At 33.5% G+C, this 20,382-nt stretch overlaps 2 protein-coding genes across 2 annotated transcripts; one reads left to right on the forward strand and one right to left on the reverse strand.

Annotated features, from left to right (window-relative positions):
- Positions 1–543: 543 nt before the first annotated feature.
- LOC128181871 (xylulose kinase-like) lies at positions 544–13,742 on the reverse strand. Its single transcript, XM_052850423.1, has 19 exons — positions 13,610–13,742; positions 12,101–12,183; positions 11,241–11,310; positions 9,595–9,675; positions 9,095–9,181; positions 8,739–8,831; positions 8,414–8,515; positions 7,603–7,734; positions 7,304–7,363; positions 7,029–7,110; positions 6,578–6,618; positions 6,118–6,233; positions 5,762–5,877; positions 5,514–5,587; positions 4,966–5,062; positions 4,815–4,873; positions 4,356–4,443; positions 3,664–3,749; positions 544–1,105 (listed from the first exon to the last, which is right to left on the reverse strand). Exons 1-19 carry the CDS (start codon positions 13,661–13,663, stop codon positions 1,043–1,045), a joined length of 1,584 nt encoding a protein of 527 aa, XP_052706383.1. The 5' UTR covers positions 13,664–13,742; the 3' UTR covers positions 544–1,042.
- Positions 13,743–15,464: 1,722 nt separating this feature from the next.
- On the forward strand, positions 15,465–20,181 carry LOC128181554 (mitotic checkpoint protein BUB3-like). The gene is made up of 7 exons (XM_052849996.1): positions 15,465–15,621; positions 15,968–16,169; positions 16,431–16,500; positions 17,028–17,179; positions 17,689–17,872; positions 18,314–18,533; positions 19,392–20,181. The coding sequence occupies exons 2-7, from the start codon at positions 15,975–15,977 to the stop codon at positions 19,549–19,551; spliced, it is 981 nt and encodes a 326-aa protein (XP_052705956.1). The 5' UTR covers positions 15,465–15,621; positions 15,968–15,974; the 3' UTR covers positions 19,552–20,181.
- Positions 20,182–20,382: the final 201 nt, after the last annotated feature.

The following is a 20,382-nucleotide window of genomic DNA, read 5'->3' on the forward strand; positions in this document are numbered from 1 at the left end:
AGAAAATTTATAGACCTCACTACATTTAAAATAGATTTTCATGACAACATACTAGTTTTGGCACTTCCGACATCGTGACGTAATAATAGCAAAATCAACATCTATACATTATGAACAAAATGTTTTACTAATATAAACTTGAAGAGAATGAAGAGAATTAGTTTTTAAAAAATATTGACCTCATCAAACGGCTAAAATTGTATATTATTTACGCGTGGGGGAATTTACACTAGTTACGCGTAAGCTTAAAACCGCGTAAAATACCCCCGCGCGAATGGTATAAAAAATCATAATTTTAGTGGGGTTAACCCCACATCCGCGTATTAAATACCCCACCAGCACATCATCGCAAACCACGGTTTTGAGTCCACAAGTTTCCTCAATGATGGAGAGAATCGATGTAAATAACACGTGGGTCACCGACGATGCCACCAGCGTTAATAACCATTTTTACAGTAATCTGAAATACATCTTTCGGGAACACTGTTGTGTGAAGAAATTAGTGTCCGATTTAATTTGACATAAGAAACAAATGATACTAAACACAGTTGTATCTCATTTATTCTCTTAAAGTAATCAAATTCAAGATTATTTTGTTCTTTTACAAAGTGTTTAATTTTAAGCAGTTGCATGATTAAATTTGTGTTAGTATCATACAGATTAGAACAAGGTATCCTTGTTGGCATTTAATTACTTATATAGATAAAAGTAGGTTTAATACCTTTACCAAGTTTAAAGAAAATGCGTGGAGAGAGAGAGATTTAATACCTTTACCAAGTTAAAAAAAATATGTGTGGAAAGAGAGAGAAAGAGAGAATGAATAATTTCATCAATTCTTGTTTTCACAATTAACATTTATTTTCTACAGAATACAGAATAGTATAACAAATGCATGTATATAATTACATGTAATCAAAAAATATGAATAAGAGTAGTCCATTTCATTAAGTTTTAATGAATGAAACCTACACTCAAGAAATAGCACCATGATTCATCAAAATGTCATTGTCAAAATTTATATACGTCACTGTCCGTGTATCAGCTACTGTTGACTGCCTAAAGCTTGCTCTAGCTTTCTGTATCTTTTTCCAAGTTCCTTGTATACCTGTGGGTAAATATTAAAATGTAAAATAGAATTCAGAAATTAAAATAGACATGTAACAAAATCACCCTCTCTGTGTCTCTCTCTCTCTCGATCACTACCAAAAAAACAAGAGGCCCATGGGCCACATCGCTCACCTGAGGAACAACAGGTATGATAAAGTCAGCTTAATGGAGTCATAATACAATCTGGACAATGTACATTAATACATGTAGATCCTGTATAAATAAAATCCATTTTTCCCCCTTGGAACTCGGATAGCCCTGATTGCTGCCAATATTTACAAGAGCAGACTTTAATCACCGCTCCTGCACATATATAGGGACTCAACGTTACGCAGGCAGGGATGACCGCACACTTGCGCCAACAGCTCAACCTAACGCAGGCGCTGCAATCACCACCAATACAAGCAGGTATGACCGCACACTTGTATTAATGCGATACAGGGCAGAAATGACCACACATTCTGTATCGTTGGTTAGAAAAACACGAAGATTAGATAGACCAGGGATGATAAAACCCTCAATCTCTCCGTACCTGTTCAAGTTTAACCCCAAACAGTCGCTCCATACGAAGCAATAGACACTGTCCCTATATATGTGCCGGCCTAAAATAATTCATAGTATCTAAAAATTGGAAATCAAAAATAAACAAACTAATCCAGCCTAACCCAAAACTACTTATGCAAAACAACTTATATACATTGAATATTTATTATTGTATAAAAATAATCATCACAATAATTGGTTAACAGTGGATGCATTAATTAAAATAATCAAGAATCAATAAATCAAGGGCAATAACCCAAAACAGTAATACAAAAAGATTCTAATGAAAAAATAGCTGCCTGCTTCAATTTTATAGTCATATCACATGTTGAGTATTGCAGTTCTCAAAAAGATCCTTTACAATTGTTTATATATGGGATATTTCGCTACATCAAACTCTGAACCTTCTTGTGAGGCCGAAGAATTGTCCTGGAGCCAAAGTCTTAACAATTATAAAGAATCATCTTGCTGATTAGTTTCTGAGAAGAAGATTTTTAAAGATTTACTCTTTATTCCTATGTAAAACTTGAACACCCCCCCCCCCCTATGTGGCCTCACCCTACCCCCAGGGGTCATGATTTTCACAACTTTGAATCTACACTACCTGAAGATACTTCGCACAAGTTTCAGCTTTCCTGGCTGATTAGTTTCTGAGAAGAAGATTTTTAAAGATTTACTCTATATATTCCTATGTAAAACTTCGACACTCCATTGTGGCCCCAACCTAACCCCAGGGGTCATGATTTTCACAACTTTGAATCTACACTACCTGAGGATGCTTCCACACAAGTTTCAGCTTTCCTGGCTGATTAGTTTCTGAGAAGAAGATTTTTAAAGATTTACTCTATATATTCCTATGTAAAACTTCGACACTCCATTGTGGCCCTAACCCCAGGGGTCATGATTTTCACAACTTTGAATCTACACTACCTGAGGATGCTTCCACAAAAGTTTCAGCTTTCCTGGCTGATTAGTTTCTGAGAAGAAGATTTTTAAAGATTTACTCTATATATTCCTATGTAAAACTTCGACCCCCCACTGTGGCCCCACCCTACCCCTGGGGGTCATTATTTTCACAACTTTGAATCTACACTACCTGAGGATGCTTCCACAAAAGTTTCAGCTTTCCTGGCTGTTTAGTTTCTGAGAAGAAGATTTTCAAAGATTTACTCTATATATTCCTATGTAAAACTTCGACCCCCCTTTGTGCCCCCACCCTACCCCCGGGGGTCATGATTTTCACAACTTTGAATCTACGCTACCTGAGGATGCTTCCACAAAAGTTTCAGCTTTCCTGGCTGTTTAGTTTCTGAGAAGAAGATTTTTAAAGATTTACTCTATATATTCCTATGTAAAACTTCGACCCCCCATTGTGGCCCCAACCTACCCCCGGGGGTCATGAATTTCACAACTTTGAATCTACACTACCTGAGGATGCTTCCACACAAGTTTCAGCTTTCCTGGCTTTCTGGTTCTTGAGAAGAAGATTTTTGAAAATTTCTCGAAATTTTTCATTAATTTCTAATTATCTCCCCTTGAAAACGGGTGTGACCCTTAATGTTCACAACTTTGAATCCCCTTTGCCTAAGGATGATTTGTGCCAAGTTTGGTTGAAATTGGCCTAGTAGTTCTTGAGAAGATGTTGAAAATGTGAAAAGTTTACGGACAGACGGACGGACGGACAGACGGACGGACAGACGGACGGACAGACGGACGACAGACAAAATGTGATCAGAATAGCTCACTTGAGCTTTCAGCTCAGGTGAGCTAATAATGACATTTCATAGCCGATTTACCGGTATAAATGCGCAAAAAACATAGTTCATAATTATAATAGTATAGATGAATCTACTTTAAATGTCATTTTAAGTTGTAAACCATAAAACTATTGTAGATTAACAAATAAAAAAAATCCATTTAGTCTACAAACAGGAACTGCTTACATTTACATTTTTTAATCAAATGTACATCAGTTCAGACATATCTGTCCTTCCCTGCCCTGCCCTTACTAACCTGACTAGCGCCCTCTGTGGGTCGGGCCACACACTCTGGCTGCGGATGATTCAGAACAACATCAGAGAAGTCACAGCCTTCCAGCCCTTCAAACCAAGATAAACGGAACTGACTTGAAACAACTGATAGTCAATTACTTCAGACATGTTTTTCTTAACACCGACCTTCTTAGATACCCTTCAGTCTCCCCTCACATACAAAATGCAGCTACATTTTACCTTTCATTGGAAAGAATACCCCCAGAAGTTGCCAAAGACCTAATAATGTTGATTTATGGCAATTATTTTTGAAAAGAGACTCTGATGAGGCAATTCTTATACTCAAGATTCTCTCTTTGAAACTTGTTGAAGCCATAAACAAGAGTTATATGGGAATATTGCAAAAGCACAATACCAGTACGTGCTCCCAACTTCCATCCCTTTAATTATTTAAACTAAAAATTATTTTTTTTTTCTTGATAGGATACCATCCCTGTCTGGAGACATTTATTTTCAATCAGTACAGTATTGTTTAAGGTACATCGACTCTGGGATACTTGAGATAATTTTTCACTCTGATAAATGACTTTTTCTCTTTCTCTCAGAAGTTATGTAAATGAATAAGTTCAAAGGCATATGAAATTTGCCAGAAGAGGAATTTATTGCTCATGCAGACTGACTGGTAGAGAACTCATTATATCCTTTGATACACACCATGTTTTGCTCTGTAACCGGATCCCAGGGCAGCCGAGTTCGGGATGTCGCTGACGAAAACCGGTGCACCAAAGACGTCTGAAATAACCTGTGAAATGAAATGAATTTTCAGAGTTGTTGAAATGTTCTAATCACACTGCCAGACAATTCATCTGATACTGTGAAAGGTTTAATTTGTCAAACCTGATAGATACATGGATGCACATAAAGATATCTAAAGAGTTTCACTTCCTCATTGCATGACCATTAATTGAGAATAAATAAATAATCATATAAATGAGAAATGTACATGTAAAATTATGTGAGACTGGCCTTGGGTCTCTGACAACGATTTCTACTCTAACTTCATAGATCATTCCTAGACTCTAAAACACCCACATTTATATTGAACTACTTGAAATATACCTACTGTTAGATCAGTGAGCACTCTTTGAATTTTTCTGTAAAATATTTCCTCACCTGTAAGATGGCCCTATTTAGAGAGGCCCCTCCTGTGGCTAAAATCCGAGTGTCAGGACCTTCAATCAAAAATTTCATATAATATCCGAAACTTGACTAAAAAAAATCATTTCAGAGTCATGTGAGAGTCATGTGGCTTGCTGTCTCATACCAATATGCATTCCCCTCAGCTCCATGTAGAGTTTCCTTGCCATCATCTGGCTCTCAATCACAGCACGGACTTCTACTTCAGGTGGAAATGAAGACACCTGTACAACAGATGCAAATGCTTGTCACCACAAAAATTATATGTGTTTGAAAAGGTGTTCATACTTCTTCAATGCATCCAACCAATTATCTGAGGTAATTTGGTCATAAAAGAATCCAGTGCCATGAATTGTCCAGTCCCCAATGGGCCAAGTGGTAATCATGAGTAGGTAGCATCAAACAAAAACTCAATGCAAGATAGAAGTTCACCAATATTACTTTACTTAGCTTCATATAAATTTGGACTTAAAATTACAACATCATTACAGTGACAATATTGAGGGTGGGTAAGAAATTGGCAACAGATTCATTACTTCGATCCATATGATATTTATATCTACATATGTTCACATTATTCCTAGTAATGATTCCAAAATATTGCTAATTACATAGTACATGTATCTGTTCATATCATGTTCATATCATATTTTTTTAACTGTAGTTATTATTTACCTTTTGATCAGCACTGTCAAAGCGGAAAATTCCCTGAACTAGTGGCTGAATCTCCATCACATCAAAGTAAATTCCTGCAAACAAAAAACAGTTAAAGACCTTCATCAATGCTTCTATAAAAATATCTAGTTAAAATAGTGTAATATACCAGCATTTCACCTACACCTATGTATTTCATGGACACATTAAATGCAGTGAGAAATGTATTTTCAGAATAAGTGAGGCTGCGAAATTAACATTAATTTTACCAATATTTCCTTTGTTTCCTGTGGGTGTTTTTGTTAGGTATTCAGAAAATTTCTCCCATGAGCCCTCAGCACAGTCGTCCTTAATTCTCTCTCGAGTGAGAGATCCATTTTTAAAGCTGGACAACAAAGGAACAAAGAAATCAGTATCAAATTATGCTGCTATGCTATAAACATATTTTACTTTATTTTCATTTTGAAAACAGAATTGCAATACTTCTTATAAAACCAAAGATTTATCCAAATATTTTACTGACATTAAAATCATATTTTTGAAAAAATACATCCAAAGTTTTCGAAAAACATTAACTTATTTTTTTAAGCAAAAGGAATACAATTATATATAGTTCTGTATTTACCAGACAAGAGACATGTATGTGTCACAGTCGATGGGGTTAACGAAAATGTGACCTTCCAACTCTGCATTTTGCCGTGGTAACCAAGAGAAGACAGTGTCACTGGATCCCAGACTAATCTATGTCAAAACAGGATTTACATGTAATTATAAAAAAGTTGGGTTGTATAACGAAACATATTTCATATACAGTCGATCTTGAGGATTTTGTAGCAGTAATCAGCAAAGAGAATTCATAATACCAGCATTGTCAATGCAATATAAATGTTATATTTGGTATAAATGTCAAGTTTATGGTCAGTAACATTGTAAATATATGCAGGTGAATAATTAAGGGATGCCTTCTTCTCAGCATTGAGCATAATGTACTCTTGTTTCAACTTACATTATTCAGAAATATAGATTGACCTTTTGTTCAGGTAAGTTGGCCAATTAAGGTAAAAACCACAATTCTGGGTACTTACTATTGCATCTCCTAGTTTTGGAGCCACTCCAGCTAACGATGCTAAAAGTGAAAAACAACCATTTAACTGTAATGAAATATATATACTTAATCAAATATAATGTGATGTTTAAATGGAGGATTCCGAAGTATTGCTTCCACTGAGGGGATCTCACAAATCAAAATCCAATTTCATTGATAGCATTGGAATTTAAGATTTGACAACATTAAGATGTGTTTAATTTAATTATGTAAAAATCTAAAAATGTGTTAAAAATGCCATAAGCACTCTTTTCTCATGGCGGCTTTTATATGTCTAAATGTTATAAATATTATTAATTTAGCAACAAAATAAAATCCCACAAAAGCATTGTAGAACACAAATCCCCCAAATTTCATCTCCAAGAAAATTTCAGCTTGCACACGGCCAACAGTAAGTTTAAATTTTTGTAAATTTTCCTGCACTCATTTACCTGGGTTGTCTCCAGTAAAAGCTATGACCTTACAGTTTGGACTGAAGTTGTATCGTCCAATCAGAAACTGGCTAACATTTCCCTGCAATGAACAGTGTTATAAACATGATCAAATGCATAATTTTTATATTTACATGTATTGTTTGTCCAAAAGTTGTAGAAAACTAAAGAAAATACTAGCTAGTAACTGAAATGTATGCTAGAGCTGTATACTAGTATGTGGACAGTTGCGCTATGATGTATATCGGTCTGCATTTATAAATCTATAAACTTACAACAATTTGCTTGGAGGGAACTGGTTCTCCTAGCTTTAAACTCAAGTTTTCTCCACAGGCCTTTAAAAAAAAGATGAATTTACTAGCTCCATTAGAAGAATTTTGTACAAAAAGACTTTGATAACTGACTTAAAATTTTCAATAGCTTATAAGCTTATAATAATATGTGGGAACCAAAGCACAAAAATTTGCAAGTGCAGAAAAAACCCATTTATTCAATAGTATGGTTATGCAATGACTTTCAATGATCAATCTATTGCTTTATGCTAATGGTAGAGAGGATAATTAACTCATCAAACCTCTAAACACTCTGGTGACCATTTCTTGGTTGTAATATCCAGAAGATTCATCCCCGACCCATCACTTAAATCGATTGGTGCATAGTCCCCAATCAGCAGAGAGGCTGCAAAGCTACTGACCAATGATATCCTCTGGAAAAAAAATCAAATAACTCAATGGCCTATTTTTTTACCCCATGGATCCCCCCCAACACATTAGGATTTTGAAGATTTTGGGAAACTTTAAATTTCCCAATTTTTTTTTTTGAGTTTTTTTTTCTGGAGTCTAAAAATTATATACACTGTAACTGTCTTTCTGTGTACTTGGAGGGTTTTGTCTATGAAGTGTCTACACATTTTCCAAATGTTGATGTATATAATGTTTCTCTATGTCTAATATGTACTCTGGTGATTTTGCCTTTGGTAAATTGTATGTGATCATGCATTGTTTAAGTGTTTGCATTATATTAAGAGTTCATTCACTGTCCAAGTGTCTACCAACTGTTATAAATGTATATAATATTAGTTTCTTAGTGGCTACTCCTTGTCTAAGATTTTACTCATTGTCTAAGTGTCTATTCATTGTTTTAGTGCCTATTACTTGTCTAATAGTCTTTACAATGTCTGTGTGAACTTCTGTTTCTATTTGTCTAAGTGTCTATACGCAGTGTCTACAATGTCTACACTATGTACCTCAGACTACCTCTGTATCTTTTTGTCATAGTGTCTATACACTGTCTCAGTGTCTACAATATCTACACTGTGTACCTCTGTCTCTTTTTGTCATAGTGTCTATACACTGTCTCAATGTCTACATTGCTTATACTACTACCTCAGTGTCTTTGTACTCTGAGGGTCTCGTCTGGGAAATCTTCATGATCTGGTTTCCAGTGTACCTCTCAAATCCACGGGATCCAGTGATCTCTGCCAGTCTCTGTACATAGTACATCAACACATACATTGTATAAGGTTGTATAAAAAAGGAAAATTGATGATCTGCTGAAATGGTTCATGACCAATTTAATAATACATGTATCTATATGTATTTTTGCCTATATCAATGAGAGAGAAAGACACTGATGAACAAACAGAGAGAGAGAATGAGAGAGAGAGAGAGAAGAGAGAGAGACAGACAGACAAACACAGAGAGAGAGTACCAGAGGTCCTCCAACTTTCTCCTCTAATTCCCTACAATTTTTGGTTGTGCTGGCATCCATCCATATTGGTGATTCAGGAACTGAGAAACAGTTCTATAAGGAAATAAAAACATAAAATCATGTCATTCATGGCATTGGATTGCATGCATAAGCATTACAGTTAATCTACTTGTCACACCATATTTTTTTACAATGAACTACACAGTACTACAGGTGTATACTCATATTAGGTTTACCACTTAATCAAATCAGGAATTTTGAATAAGAAATATTTATTCAAAATGTGAAGGAATCTTATCATAGATCATCAAAAGAGTTGCTGGTTACGAATACATTGATCACCCTATATACCGTACCTGTAGTTGTTGATGAAGGCTCGTCTTCTCACTGAGATTTCTCAGAATCTGAGCACTTCCTGATCTCCAGTACACACTTCCATGTTGCTATTTTATCAAAGTTAAAGAGATTTGTAAGTGAACAAGGGAAGATACTAAAAATCATCAAATTTAATTTAAACCTTTTATTCAAATATTGACCATGTTAATTTGTCAAATTTCTTTAAATTATCATTTTTTTTTTTACTAATTTCTACATGTTTGGAGGTTGAACATTTAAATGCATAAGTGCAGATTTAAGCCTTACAGATCACCCAAAAATTAATCTTTCTGAATTTGATGCATTTTTTTTGCATGAATCAGAAAGTATATTGTTATTAAAATTTATCATTAGCTAATTTTTTAGTGTGGTTCCTGTATTTGTGAATCAAACGTGTAAATCTATGAGAGAAGTATGTTTATGAATTCACACCTGTTTAGTATAATAGTTAATACCTGAGTTTTTTATGTATCATACTCACCTGACCAGCACCTGACACACCAGCCACCTTGTCGAACGGGAAACCATCCTTCTTCATCTTATCCAGAAGTAGGTCAAATGCCTGTCAATTTGAAAGCAAATTGTCCTCAGAATTCTTAATTAACAAATATTAATTGTCCTAAAATTAATAGCAAATTGTCCACAAAACTTATAGAAGTTTGTCCTCAAAATCAGCACACAAATACAGTGAAAAATTTGCATCATTCTTCATTCCAAAGTAAACATCCACATTACTTACGCATTTTGATATAAAAATCAATATCTTAACTTGTTTGTAACGGACCACTTTTTATTTCAAAATTTGTCCAGAAATCATGGCATCACGATTGCTGGTGTGTATATGACATTTAGTAAAGCCTTAATTAATACAGCATTGAACAATTTTTTGAGAAATTAAATGTATAGACATCAATATTTTTTACAAATTTCTGGAAGATTCTCAGTCCAGTAACGACTCCAGTTCAATGAAACTTCGTGAGTTATGTTTGTCACTAATGTCAGAATTTCTGGCGTCGTGTGTAATTCAAAGTGTTCAACGGTTTTCAGTATAGATCTGCATCCAGATTCTCAGTACAGAGAGTCCCACTTAATCTGATAGCAGTTACACTGTAATTCTAAAACTCTTAGATTTAAGGTCAGACGACACGTTACTCAATTTTAGATAACTTTTTCCAGGAATTTGTTAATGGTTTACTACCACTTTGACAAGCTTTCTTGCAAAAAATTAGGGTACCTTACCAGGCATTTCTACAAAATACTTGAGTATGCAATTTCCTATATAATCTTCTTGAAAATACACTTGAATTGCTGATATAGAAATAAATACATCTACAGCACAGCGATATTTACTATATATGATATTAGAACTATATCTCCGCCGGGGCGGGTTTTTGAACTCACGACCTCTAAAACCTATACGCTTCTGGCAGTGGGCGGTTCTAACCACTCGGCCATCTAGACACATAACCAAACCCAAGTAAATTTTGATCATTTTTTAAAGTAATTATAAAATTAATATTTTTGATTGGAACTCTTTATTACGAGGGGATACAAAAAAGATTCTCGAGGAACGTGTCGTCTGACCTTAAGTATCCATCCTCATGCCAAGCATGAACAAAAATTTGTCTCCTAGATGACACATATATCGATTGAGTTTTCACACAGGTCAAGGCCAAGTTGTTATGATCACTTGCAAAGTGTGTGGAAAGTCAGGGTTGGGTTAAATCAAGATTACAATAGACTTAAGGCCACATTAAAAAAAAGGTTGGGTTTGCCTTACCCTGACTAAGAGTTTAAACTTTTAGTCAGTATGTAGTAATCTTGCCAAACCATACATAAGTCATGCAGATACTGTTTTTTCATCAAACAATTTTTTACAGGTGGTGCAACTGAGCTTCTCAAATCAATCAGCACTCAAAGCAAATATAATGGCTCTTAGGAAAAACATTTAATAGACAAAACAAAACCCCTCACGGCTCAATGGCCTTTTATCAGCCTTGGGGTCATGAATTGGCCTAAATTGCATAGCCATCCACTGCGATCAACAGGAATTTGGTGATGTCTCAATATATAAGTAAAAGAAACTCAAAGAAACCTTACGCAGGAACACATGGTACATAATCTTACCTTGACCCACATAATAGTAGGGGCAGTAACTGTGACCTGATCATCATGGATATGGACACCTCCCTGTGTTCTGAAAGTATAATTGATAATCGATGAACTATTTCTCAAATATTTAATGAAAATCTTCATTTAAATTAATACCTATTTAACTTAATAATAATTTAAATGCTTCAAACTTATAATTTATTGATTCTCTTCTTCGCAGTTTAATCTAAGGGAAATTGTGTAATAAATAGATATGTAATACATGAAAACTATATGTAATAGATTTAAAAAATGAATCAATTACATAAGATTTTCCAAAATTATATAATCTGTTAGTTTAAGTTTTGCTGCATCATTTGCAAGGGGAAATAACTCAATTTCAAATTTTCTCTTTTTGAAAATGAGTTATTCCCCTTTTCAATACAAAGGGGAAAAAAATGAATGTGGGAGTGGCATGACTACATGAAATCAAAAAATATGCCAATCCACATTAATCATTATTATCTTGTGGGTATTAACTTTTCATGTTGTTTGGAATGCAAAATCCCCATAGAATTTTTATTTCTGGCTAACAATAATATATATATACAAATGTATATTGAAACCTGAAACAATAGAGGGTGCATTTCAAACAAGAAAAAAGGGATGTTTTTCATTCATTTCTAAAGTGAATGAATGTTTAGTTTTGGCATCTATGTACAATATATTTGAAATATTAAGGAAAAAGTGGTGGAATATATCATACACAATAGAAAAGTTTATTATCTGCATGAATTTCTCTCCTGATTTACATTCATAAATATTATTTAAAATGTATTATATTTATAATTATAAGATGTACATTTCATGCATGCATGGCACATCCGATCACTTACTTGTACTCTGGTAAATCTGTATCAAATTTGACGGCAGTCTCATTTACAATTTTCAGGGCATCATTTATAGCAACTGCTTTGATCTTCGAATAGAAAAAAGTATCTATGAAGATGAGCTGAATGTCAAAACAGATTCACAATATAGAAAAAATGGATTTAGGGTGATTTCACCATGCATCGGACACCTTTGGATTTTTCCCTTTGTTCACGCATTAAATATCGTCCAAATATAAATAAAACTTGTTTTAAAAGGTACAGGTTTTCCCCTTGCTTAATTATTGGAGAAAAAATTGTGAAATTGTTAAAAATGTAGAAAATAAAGCAAATTAATGAAGTGTTGAACTATTTCACCATGGATCGGACAATATTTACCAAGCATCGGACAGCTATAGCAGTGCAGTAGAGATTAAAAATAACAACATTTTCTGGTTTTAATGCAAAAATACAAAGGTTCGGAAATATTTATTTATTCAATTGCTATTCATATTTCTTTTAATGTAAATCCTCAAATATACATATAGGAATTAAGACTAGTGCTTCTGTTTAAAGGAATATTTAACATAAGGGGTTCTTTATCGTGCCAGCTCCTACAGGAACTTTGGACTAAAAATGGTGTGTCCGTAAAACTCGATTTTTAAGTGGTTTGAGGAAAATGTTTGTATCAATTATTTTTTAAATTTTTATTTTACTTCACATTTAAAGTATATCACAAGGAATGGGCACATAATCTCCATATTATTAGAAGAAATCATGCAGTGAAAACTGTCCGATGCATGGTTAATTTGTGTCCGATCCATGGTGAAATGAACATATGGTGCAATAATGACCTTGACATTAATTGTTCGAATTTCTTGGACTTATTTTAATCAAATTTTGTTTCAAAACTTACTTCTTTCTAATTATTTTACGCAGAGAGTGCATTTTCACTAATTTACAATCAAACGCACAACATTCAAATCATGCTTTAGTGTAATATCTTCGTAACTAAATTTTCAATAATGGCGTATTTGATGTCATTTTACGATGTCTATATTGCTATTTCTTTGACAATGTGACTGTCAAATTCTTAATAATGATAAAGTTCATTTGTTCTAATTCAGGAATATACGAAACAACACATGAACGCATGCACATTTATTTGTATATTTATAAACAAAGTTGTCCGATCCAAGGTATGTGTCCGATGCATGGTTAAATCACCCTAATTGTAGATGGACAAGTATAGAGAGAGTTTTAATAATATATATTGAATCAGCTGAGAACATACCAGTAATAGTTATTTATGTCTCTGACAGAGATAAATGAAAATGCAGTTTTGCAAAATTAAGAGAGAGAGAGAGAGAGAGAGAGAGAGAGAGAGAGAGAGAGAGAGATAAGATCCGCCTCCCTTTTTGGATCGGGATCGGTATGTAAGACCTAAACTGGAACTTAACCATGATTACTGCAGTGCAAAGAATGTGCACTGAGATTAAATTGTCCATGTTCGCTTTTATATGAAACATGACTTACTTGTTGAGTACTGAAATCAAGTCCAAGAAACAGCCTCTCAGATCTGGCGTCCATCGTTATCTGTTTCTCCCGATATCTAGGTCATCCTGCATTGATTATATTCTGGAAAAGAGGCCCCGAAAGGGGTTTAAAAATGCAATATTTATTTTATAAACAAATTTCAATTCTTTTGAACAATTACAAACAACCGTATTTTTTTCCTCTGTATGGTAAGTTTTCTATTAATATTATTTCAGTCTGCTTAAAGTCAAACTTCTATTTTGACGCAACAAATCAAAATGAAAGGAGCTTGTGAGGGATTGGATTTTAATTATTAGACTAATATATCATTTGTAGTTTGCCCTTCTCCCCTCAAAATACTGCTTATTAAGTTTCAAGTTTCGGGAGACTCAGTATTTATTTAACTTTGCAAAAATAAATAAATAAAACTGTTGTGCGCAATTTCGTTGTGTGCATGGTGTCACCTCCCCCCTTCCCGAAAATATAAAATAGTATTTAAAAAGAATAAATAGGTCTATATAGAGTATATAGCTACCATGCAATGAACATCATTTATTACGGACGTACATGCTCTTTGTAAAAAAAAAAATAGAACAAAAATATCCCAGATTAGAAATCCTTAAAACTGAAAAAATCGACTTTTTAAAATTACAAAAAGTAAAGTTTCAATACATGCATACGGTATAATATACTTTATATATCTACTGTTTGATTGATTCGTGCGCACCTTAATAAATCAATCCTAGAAATAAGAAATCCATGTTTAAAGTTTAAAAGAAATATTAGAATTTATTATTACATTATTAATAACAGTTAAAAGATAACAATTCACATTTATATATGTATGTGCATGTACGCAAACTTTTTGACAAAGGAAAAGTGCACGGGAAGACCCATATCCATGGCTATATTATTATATATAAGACAAATGCAGCCTTTCAAATACATGTATATGGTGTGACCATGCATGAATCTTTTCATTATAACAATAATTGGATTAAGAAAACTGTTAATCAAAGGTTAGGAGATCAGTTTTTACAAAAATGGCATAATTGCTATTTTAAAAAAATCCTCTTTTGGAAATATATATAGAGAATTTATAAAAACAATTAAATTTTGAATTTGAATGTTTTTAATTATTTTTACAAAAATATTAGTAAACCTAAGAATTTACAAATCATCACCTTCCAGTTGTGGAAGTAGGAGGATGGAATATATAGTGTACAAAGAACTGAAACGAACATACACTGTACGTACATATGTATATATATTTACATCTCCCAAGTATTATTCCCTCTATTTCTTACGGAAACTTGAAGTTAATTCATAGCTATTTATAGAACAAAAAATCGTCCAAATGTGCTGCATAAATATCTTGGGACAAACTATACCTTCATATCCCGAATGAATCATCAAAGAAAACATTTTATTGTTTAAATATTGTAAAGCTGTTGTAACAAAATTGGCGAGGAATTTCATTTTATTTATGATGCAAAGCATTGTGAAATTCACGTAGTCACTTTTTTATCTAAAGTATACCGTTTTTCTCCTAATATTAGAGAGTTTACTGAAATCGTATGACGGCATTTTAAAAAAAAAATCCAAATTCAGTAAATGCAGTCATGGAGTTATAGTAACTGCACATACGTCCTGTTTAGACTACCAACATAGATATGTTTGTATCTAAAGGTATCGTATATTAGAGGGTTATGTCAATCCCAAGAAAAGTCTGAATAATGGAAACATGCAATTTAAATAAAAAAAAATTGAACCCCCCTTCCTGAAAAAAATAAATAAACATACCTTGGAAAATTTCTCGAATACACATCTGACACACCTGTAATATATGATCCAATCTTTAAAAAAATACATTGCGGGAATAAAATGTATTTGTTCCGGATTTTTACTATCTGACCGGAAAATGCTGGATTAAGTTTCTAGAATCTATTTCCTGTTTTTGTTTTTGGCGGTGGAGAGCTACGCTATTTTGAAAAGCTAGAAAACAAACGAACGTAAGCGTAACATTGGTATCGGTTTGTCTTATTGATGTTTTAATGAGATTTATGAACTATGTATGTAAATATATCACACATTATCGCAATGTACAGAACATAAAGACCAATGAAAAACATAAATACATTACACTCGCACTGCATGTGTGTTATGTTATAAATCGCTGTTCACACAGAGAATCAACCTTTTCCATATGTACTTTTAAGTAAAAATACTCCTACAATTCATTAATGAAATTTTCAATACGTGGTTTTCCTCTTGGTTGATATATAAAATCGGTCTAGAACAATAGAAGTGAAGAGATTTTATTCAGTCACATATTTTCCCAATTTTTTCCACATGTAGAATTGTTATGGCAGAAACACCAAATGAATTCAAGTTAAAGAATGCCCCTGAAGATGGAATTTCTGCTGTCAAATTTGGAACAACCAATCAGTTTCTACTGGCCTCTTCTTGGGATCAGACGGTCAGATTGTACGATGTTATTTCCAACAACCTGAGGATTAAATATAGTCATTCAGAACCTGTGTTAGATTGTTGCTTTTATGTAAGTATTGGCAAGACTGGGTGGACTTTTAGAATTTAACTTTTTGAATAAATCAATGAATGGTTTCTCCTCTAATTACATGAAGCATGCTGTGATGAAATGAAACATGCAAATGATTTATATTATTGAAATAACGCTTTACGGCTTACATTATTTTCATTCATTCTCTCTCCTTTTTTCCAATTGTCGTTTGTAAAGTTGAATTGTTTATCTTTTAATGAATATGTGTTCTTTAATTATTTTTATCTTTTTTTTCACAAGGATGCAGTACATTCATACAGTGGAGGATTAGACTGTACACTCAAAATGTTTGACTTTAACACCAGCACAGGTACATTTAAATCAACAGACTTACACCTTTTTACACCATGAGAACCAGTCTTCTTTTAAATATAGAAATATTGTCAATGAGTACTTAATTCCATGATTCGATTGTTTGCATCAAATCATGTAAATATAAAATCAGGAATGACAACTTTTTATTGCAGTTTCATATAATTTTCAACCGTCTGAAAAATAAAATGGAAATTCTCACGATTTTATGCAGATATTAATTCCTCACATTTGATTAGGAATCTACATGTACAGTATCATGTGTACAATATATTATACATATACTTAACAAAACCTTTGTTTACAACGTACATAATATATATTGTAAAATTGGACCAAGCAGCTTTATAAAGAGAAAAGTTATCAAACAAGTAAAAATTCAATGTCTACAATTTGATTAATTCTATCAAGTTTGCCTGAACTGCCCTGAAGTTCTGTGGTTCAAATATGATAACAACAAAAATTTGAAGAACTGAAATTGTAATAATAACATGGATTTTAATTTTAATGTCTGGTCTTTTACAGAACAGAATGTAGGTCAACATGATGACCCAATTCGTTGTGTCGAGTACTGCCCAGAGGTCAATGTCATCATCACAGGGAGCTGGGACTCCACAGTCAAACTGTGGGACCCCAGGGCGCCATGTGCTGCGGGGTCCTTCAGTCAGCCGGACAAGGTGTGTACAAAATCAGTGAAATTAGGATATGAATAGGAAATTATGTTGATAATATTTTTTTTAAACTTAAAGTGAAAAACTTCCATGTAGTTATTCCCCTTTCCAATATGGCAATAAAACTGATCAATTCAGCTTAGTAGACCTAATGCACTGCTGCCCAAGAAATTTGTCTATAACTTGTTATTGCCTTGTAAACATGAGTCAGGTGTGCACAATGTCTGAGTAAGGAGACAGGCTGTGTTCTGACACCATAAAACTCTCATATCATAATATCAGATATAGATGCTGATACCTGTAGACACTTCAGGTGTACACGATGTCTGAGTAAGGAGACAGGCTGTGTTAACCATAAAGCTCTCATCCCATAGTATCAGATACATGTATAGATGCTGATACCTGTAGACACTTCAGGTGTACACGATGTCTGAGTAAGGAGACAGGCTGTGTTCACCATAAAACTCTCATCCAATAGTATCATATATAGATTCTGGTATTTATATACACTGCAGGTGTACACGATGTCTGTGTGTGGGGACAGGCTGGTGGTGGGGACTGCCGGGCGGAGGATCCTGGTCTGGGACCTGAGGAACATGGGATACGTCCAACAGAGGAGGGAGTCCAGTCTCAAGTACCAGACACGCTGTATCCGATGCTTCCCCAACAAACAGGGATACGTACTCAGCTCCATTGAGGGTAAATAAAGTTATACATTTTCATTGGTTAGATGTACCTGTAAATGACAAGATGAATTTGATGTGTAAAATATGTATACGTGACTTTACTTCAGTTATTTTTAGGGACAACAATTCTATCTTATTTTAAATAAATGATTTTTATCCATTCAGTTATTTTTTTTAAAATTAATGTGATTAAAACCAAGCATATAACAACTTTTTATTTGGGATACCATTTATTCATGCAGAAAAGGGAGTTTATATTATGATGCTGTACATTGTACTTATCCCTTCTCCTACTGCTAAATATTGATTATTATATAAAAAATAATTTCAGGACTCTGAGGTGTTTCATGTGCTGTAACGGTACCTAGTTTGTCAAATTTCAATACCCGTGTAAAGAACTTAAAAACAGTGTAAATTTTAAAATATATAACAAGATTCTTGTAATTTTTTTTAGGAAGGGTAGCTGTAGAATATCTTGATCCAAGCCCAGAGGTACAGAAAAGGAAGTATGCATTCAAGTGTCATCGAATCAAAGAGAATGGTGTGGAGAAGATATATCCTGTGAATGCCATTGCCTTCCACACACATCACAACACGTTCGCCTCGGGGGGCTCCGATGGATTCGTCAACATCTGGGACGGGTTTAACAAGAAAAGATTGTGCCAGTTTCACAGGTATTTATGTTAAAACTGTTAAATTTTTATGAAATATGAAGCTTTTTTTTTTTTAAATAATTTTGTTCTGTTTAGTGTATTAGATAATAAAATATATTACACTATCATGGAAATTTGGTGAACCTGAATGATGAATTAAGTGAGATCTAAATGATTATAGTATTTTACTATTTAAACAATTTTTTTTCCCTTAAATATTAAAACAACGTATTTTAGGATGTCAAAATATAGCAAAGGTTCATATATTACATGGCAAAAGGATTTGATATGATCAAGATATAATTAGTGCACAAAGCATTCATCTTTCACCATAGCTCGTGTCTGGTGTCATCAAAGCATTTAAAAAAGGGAACTTTTCCTTCACAAATGTGATTATCCTACATTGCGCAGTTAAACATAGCTTTAAAAAAATGTGTGCAGTCTATAACATTTAGTAAATTATAGTATAATTATATGTATTTTGCAAAGATACCAGTAACACTTGAAATTTATATCATCCCTCAATGTTGAAGAGAGTCAGAGTGTGACAATTTTAAATGCAAGATTAATTTATTACTACCTATGCATGAACAAAATGAAAAAGATTGTTTATTTCAAAAATGGAGTTTTGGAATCAATTTTTTAATTATTTTCTCCTTTCAATTACAATTTGAGAATTGATCAATACTCAAAAGTAAGAATTTCCCAATTTGGTAGAACATATATTAACTTGTACAGTATTTATTTCAAAACATTTACAATTCCTTTTTCAAGTCTTTATTTTGATAAATATGAATGTTATCTAGGTACTGGAATGCCTCATTCATCAATTATATATTCACAAGAAACTTTTGTTCAGAACTTTATCTGGTGTTGTAGGTATCCCGCTGGAATTGCGTCCCTTGCATTTAGTCCGGATGGTGCAGTACTAGCCATTGCTTCCTCCTACATGTATGAAAACGACGAGCCTATAGAACCAGTGGAAGATGTGATCTACATCAGAAACGTCAGCGATCAGGAAACCAAACCGAAATCGTGACACTTTGTTAACGATAATGATGAATTGTGTTCGGGTACACAAGATTTCCAGAAATACTGCCATCGTAGACCTACAGACCTCATTGTTGACCTTAGAGTCGTAACTTATGTTGTCCGTCAATGTCACGTTATATAGAAAATATGGTCCAACTTTTGTTCGATTTTGGGGGTTCGCTTTTTATTAAGAAAAACTGCTTTATTTTTACCATGAGGAATTTTTATTCTGTGTAAATAGCATAATTCAGTGACTCTTTAGGAATGGATTTTTACAGTTGTCCAACTTCTGCATCTTGAATTCACTGAATATTGGAAATGAATTATTACATTTATCTATAAGTGTGCTCCATGTGTACAGTACTTTTCTCTTTTAGATTAGATGTCATCCCTTTCATATTTATCTTTCATCATGAAGATGCAGTTTGACTTGATGATTGTGTTACGTAATTGCAAAGAATTGTTGTTTTTTTTTATCAATAGCTCCAGCATTGTATCGTAGGGATGTTGACTTGTTCTATATGACATCATCAGTTTCAGTATGACTGACACACAGAGAATTCATTGATTGACAGGAACCAAATTATTAATAACTTGTACATAGAGGTTTCAATGTGGAATAAAATTGTGAATTGTTTTGCATTGTGTTGTTGGCTCACAAGATTGTTTTTGTGTTACTTGTTGATTCTTCTTAATCACTTTGTTTCATCTTTACAACACTAAGAGGAACCCTATTACTACTCAAGTGTGATGTTTAAAACCGTTACTGAAACAAATCAATGCATCAAAGATGTACTGTATCATCCCAAATAGGCAATTTACTTGCAAAGGAGGATAT

The sequence above is a fragment of the Crassostrea angulata genome, chromosome 4 (genome assembly GCF_025612915.1).
Source record: "Crassostrea angulata isolate pt1a10 chromosome 4, ASM2561291v2, whole genome shotgun sequence".
Taxonomy (NCBI): Eukaryota; Metazoa; Mollusca; class Bivalvia; order Ostreida; family Ostreidae; genus Magallana; species Magallana angulata.